Here is a 5,622-nt window from a genome sequence, read left to right on the forward strand (position 1 = left end):
ATGGTAAGGCTGAGGCTGTCCTTAAAGGTCTGGCTAAGCTAGGAAACATTGTTGCGGAAACATTGTTCCTTGTGATGTTTCCCTGGGTGGCTAAACTAGCGGGAAACAAACAGAATGTTTTGCTACCCCAGTGGCAAAACAAGGAAACATTGTTGCGAAAACAAATGAGCTATGCATGCATGCAATGATAAACTGACTTCCGAAGAAGTGTGGGGAAGGATGTTTACGTTTTCTCGTCCCCAGGGCTACGCGCAATGCATGTAAATATAACATGGCGCTCGACCTTTTAAGAAGGGGCCGACGTCAAAAAGGCAAAAAAATAGCTGCTCTGTGCATGATGATAGCTTGTTTGGACTACGAAGGTGAGGGAGCCCGAAAAAAAGGCCCAGAGAGAGATTGGCTGAGGAGAAGAGCGGAGAGAGGGTCTTATGCTGGTATTATCACAGAATTGGCGGCTGAAGACTTCCCATCGTTTAAACATTATATGCATATGGACGTCAACTCCTTCCGTCGCCTTGTTGAGTTGATAAGCCCAAGGATCTTCAAAAGGAACACAAGAATGCGATCTCCAATATCAACCTCAGAGAGACTAGCCCTAACTTTGAGGTTCTTAGCAGCGGGCGAGACATTTCGTTCCCTGAGTTCCAGTTTCGAGTGAGCGGAACTGCCATCTCATACATCGTGCTTGAAGTGTGCGAGGCCATATTATCTGAGTTGGGAGCCTTGTGTCTGCGATTTCCGTCCACAGTAGAGGAATGGAAAGGAATAGAAAACAAATTTAGCGAAAGGTGAAATTTTCCACATTGCGTACGAGCTTTGGACGGGAAGCATGTTGTCATGCAGGCATGTGGACAGGGCTCACGCTTTTATAACTACAAAGGGAGTCACGCCATCGTGTTAATGGTTCTTGCTGGACCAAGTTATGAAATAATCTGGTGTAATGTGGGGGTCAACGGGCAAGTCTCAGACGGAGGAGTATGGAATCGAACTGGTCTCTGCAATGCGCTGGAAAATGGGAAAATTAATCTTCCACTGCCCGAGCCATTACCAAACAGAACAGAAGACTGCCCCTATGTAATTATAGGGGATGACGCTTTTGCACTGAAGCAGTTTTTGATGAAGCCTTATCCTCAGCAAGACCTCACTTATGTCCAGGTTTGCACGTAATTAGATGCACGCCCAATTTTGACATCCAACACAAAGTGTCCCCTTAAGTCTAAGCATTTTCTACCTATTTTCAACAATAAGGTAAGGGTAAAGGTTAGCTTATTTTTAGCTTTGGGTAAATGCAGCAGTTAATCTTTACTTAAAGAGCAGCATTTGGGGGACACTTTGTGACATAAATTGTCTGTATTCTGAGACACAAGTGATGTTGAAGTTGGCGAGAAGAGCAAAGGGACAGTTCATGACGCTTATTGAAATCCGCGTGCATCTAATTAGGTGCAAACCTGGACATATCTCCAAGACCTGGACCTTGAAAGGCAGATTTGTAACGTTTCTTTCGTTTCTCGCAAGCTCGAAGAATAGTGGAAATGTTTTTGGCCTTTGTGCCAATCGTTGGCTAATATTTCGTGCTCTAATTCCTCTTCAACCAAACAAAGATGATATTATCACCATGGCCACTGTCACCCTTCGCAACTGGCTGATCAAGGGACCATCAAAAGATGTCTATGTTCCATCTCATGTTATTGACACCGTCAATCCGTCCACTGGTGAAATTGTTCCAGGTTCCTGGAGAGATGATGGTATTACCTCCAAGAACATACTGCCTTTGGCAATTCTGAGGCATGGCAACAAGCCACCCAACCATGCAAAAAGAGTGAGGGATGAGTTTAAAGAATATTTCAACAGTGAAGGTGTAGTTGACTGGCAATGAGACAAATGCATGTAACATTTTCTTGGACATTCAGGAAGTAAATTATTTTGTAATCTGTTTCAAGAAGGCCATGATAAATGTGATATGCACAGAAATTTTTCAATCAGCAGTAATCTCACTTTGTAGCTGATTGTGTGACTGTAGGCAATTTATTGTTCTGAATTTCATTCTATGCACTGCATTAATTTTTTTTGGAAGATGGTCAAGTTCTTCAAGTATCTTAAATTATTATCAGTGACATCAAAGATTTCACAACCAAAAAAAGTAGGGAACTTATGCACTAATCTTGTGTTTTTGGGCATTTACAAAACTGTTGTCTACAAAGGTTGATTAAGAAATATGCAGTTGCTTAATAATTACACAAATTATGGTACATGTAAGTATATAGTAAATATGTAAATTACTAGGCATTTTCTCGGTCGACTGTACATTCAGGTTGCTTGGCCGGTTGACTACGAACATGTCTGAAGCCCCTACCCTCCGAGAACGGTTTGTCAAACCAGTGGTAGTTCTCCTCTACATACAACATGCAAACAAAATTATGTTCACATGGTTTCTTTTGTTAAAAAAAGAAAAGGCCGAAAAAATGTTCTATTTCATCACAATAACGTACCTCTTTGAGAACTTTGGATGTTGATCGTCTTTCCTTTTCCGACTCCATAAGCTCTCCAGGCATATATACTTCCATTTACATATTGAAAGTCATTGAGCTTGTTGACCGAGGTAATTTTGGATTGTTCTTGCTCGCTATATACTAAACTGGGAGTAACAACTATGACTTGGACACCCTCAAGCCCTCCCTGAGACAAAAGCGCCTCCTTCATCTCATCCACTGTAGTCATGTGATTGCCTTCGTTAATGAGTACATGAATGTGACTCGTGCACCGCGCTGCTAGACGATCCACTGCGCCTTTTCCCCTTGGGGATTACTGAATTCGATTTGCTTGATCTGAATGCCTGTTGACTTTTTGATGTCTGCAGCCAGGATTGTGAAATTCGAGTGGTAACTGCGAGTGAAGGGTGCCCTCTATCTAGCGGAAAACAACAGCAATATGCCAGGACATACCCCCGCTTTCTGAACCAGTCCTGCTGGGACTCTCTATATCGCTGGGGAATAAACTTCATTGCCAATCGCTAACATCCAAAGCTGAGTCTTCGTCTAATGTGTTTCTTGCATCTAAACGAGCCTGGTTTTGGTGTACAGATCTTAGTTGTTGTGATTTCCAAGAACTTATAGCATTGACAGATGTCGTGGAAAGATAGGATGCCTCCTCTTTATCCTCTTCGCTGTGGAACGCTGAGCTATGGACCATATTCTCTATACGGACGAGTACGTTACCGAGGCCTCACACTGGGTACATCTCTCATCATGCTGGTGATCGCACTCTTCACTGAAGTCTTTATCAAAAGGATCACAGTGGTACACTGCAAGGATCCGTCACTTCAATATTGCAGCTGGTCTGTACCTGTAACAATAACAGCAAACAATAATGGTACCAGCTATATTACAGCCTACCTTGTATTCTCCTTTAAGATAGAGTTTTCGTGCCTTCAGAGCATCGAGAACTTCTCTCCTTTCACTGGGCTTAGCGTTAGGGCTGATGTTCTCCACAATGCCCACTAGATCGTCAAATGCGCGTGCACATTCTGCAGCATAATTGTGTAGCCCTTGGAGGGACTTTTGCACAGATGCACTGCACTCAGACGGTATCCTCAACATCATTCGTTTGCTGAACGGTAAAATACTGTTTCTTGACAAAAGGGTGTGTATTGCTCAACTACTTGCTGTGGTATCATTGTACGGATGATATATGAACTTTGATCCCTTTCCCATACGTCAGCTTGAGGCGCTTCTCCCCGAAAGGCAAGTCTTGAATAAGATGACCACTAGTTATGAAGTAAATAAAGTGATCTAAGTGGTTTCTATCCATGCGATTTGAACTCTCGGGAACTGCAACACCTCGACCTACCTACTCAGTTCAGGGATGAATTTCTTCATCGTGGTGAATGAGGCGATCCCTGACATCACTGATAATACTTGTCGCTTAGTATCCCATCATGACAACACTTCCAAGTAGTCAAGTGAAGCTATGATCTTCGCAGTTACGAACGCAATTTTTACAATTGCGTAGAGAAGCCTGAAAAATTCAGGACTTCAACAGGGTTTGAACCCGTGACCTCGCGATTCGGTGCGACTCGAGGTCACGGGTTCAAACCCCGTTGAAGTCCTGAATTTTTCAGGCTTCTCTACGCAATTGTAAAAATTGCGTTCGTAACTGCGAGATCATAGCTTCACTTCATTTCACACCCCCAGTTCATATGATTCATTTCACATACCATTTCATCACTTCCAAGTAGGCTTCTTGTGAAGGCTGTGTAGTTGTGTCGATTCCTAACACGGCAAGTATCAAACACGAACTTTGTAGAGCATTCCACAAGCATGCGGAATTCTTCTCGTAAACAGTATTTAAGACTGCAGTTCAATATAACCCTCTATTGATCTCTGACTCAGCGGCATTACATGAATTCTTTGAGGAAGGCATTCAACTTATAATGACGCACAACACACTCATCACAAACCGCCTCTTCAGCCGAAGAAGCTGTGTCGGCAGTTTTGTGTGGTCAGAATCAACGGTATCATCAGCTATTCTGAGAAACACAAAGTGAACTTGTCAGGTTATCTCAGCCACTACAAAGCTGCACTCTTGCTTGGCCTACGAATAACAAAAAGATTTAGATATAACCGTGGATCAAATAGAATTTTCAGTCTTTACTTTCGTGTCCAAGTCAGGGCATATGACCACGGTTTTATATTCTCTATTCTCCCTCTAAGAGCCATTGCCGTAACCTACCCACTGGCAAATGGTGAAAATTTTCCTTACCTCTATCTGAAAAGAATAGATACTTAGAAGGCGATGGTAACTTCCTAGATGGTCATGACTTTCATTGTCGCCATCGTTGTCACCGTCATTTCCATCATATTGCCTAGAGTCGATTCTCTTTTGCTGAGCGAGGCCAAATTTGCCTTACACCTCTTACAGGACAGCTGGAATTAAAAGGGAATTGTGCGACGTCATTATAGAAAGAGACTTTCACTTAAAACGACTTTTTTGTACAGTGGTCTGCCACCGTTTATAGTACTCGAAAACTGTCAGGCTATCTGGTGTGGGGGCAAAACGAGGGTGGGGGATTATTCAGGCTGTATGTGAATGACAGTGTTAGCCATGCATGCATACCTGATCCTACAGGAAAGTAACAACACTTTTGCGTCTCCTGTACAAACTTGACAGAACGAATGGATAATGCCGCATGTTGCCAGTGGTGGAGGGGGACTTGTGGACAGCAAGAACTGTAGGATACTGCCTAAGACTCCACGGTGACTTCCTTTGGCACACCGCCAGCGAAGTCCCAAACAGGTCACGATGGGATGCTGGCATACAGTGGCTGCTAAGTGTTCTACATGACGTTCAAAAACTGTCGCAAATATCACTCTCAGTTCGCTAAGGTTCAATATACGCTGAGAAAACGAGTTTTAGTTGTATAAATATATCAAGTATCACTCATCCTCATCTTATTTTATTTATGCCTGGTTTACACGTTACACGTGGAAGCACAAGCTATTAAGCTCAAGAAAAGCAACTGGGTAAACGGGGGTGACACAACAGCATAAAACAAAAGCACAAGAAAACTGATATTGGTTTCTTTTTCTTGTGCTTGCGGCTTATGCTTATGTTCGTTGCATCGCC

At 43.0% G+C, this 5,622-nt stretch overlaps 1 protein-coding gene across 1 annotated transcript in view; it reads left to right on the top strand.

Annotated features, from left to right (window-relative positions):
- LOC138058239 (ATP-dependent RNA helicase DHX8-like) overlaps positions 1–1,876 on the top strand; it is a 166,650-nt gene extending 164,774 nt beyond the window's left edge. Inside the window, exons 23-25 of the mRNA XM_068904148.1 lie at positions 1–3; positions 1,085–1,155; positions 1,361–1,876. The exon at positions 1–3 is cut by the window's left edge and continues 165 nt beyond it. Of these exons, the coding sequence (XP_068760249.1) occupies positions 1–3; positions 1,085–1,155; positions 1,361–1,876 (590 nt within the window). The remainder of the gene's footprint in view (positions 4–1,084; positions 1,156–1,360) is intronic.
- Positions 1,877–5,622: the final 3,746 nt, after the last annotated feature.

Source organism: Montipora capricornis, chromosome 1 (assembly GCF_036669925.1).
Source record: "Montipora capricornis isolate CH-2021 chromosome 1, ASM3666992v2, whole genome shotgun sequence".
Classification (NCBI taxonomy): Eukaryota; Metazoa; Cnidaria; class Anthozoa; order Scleractinia; family Acroporidae; genus Montipora; species Montipora capricornis.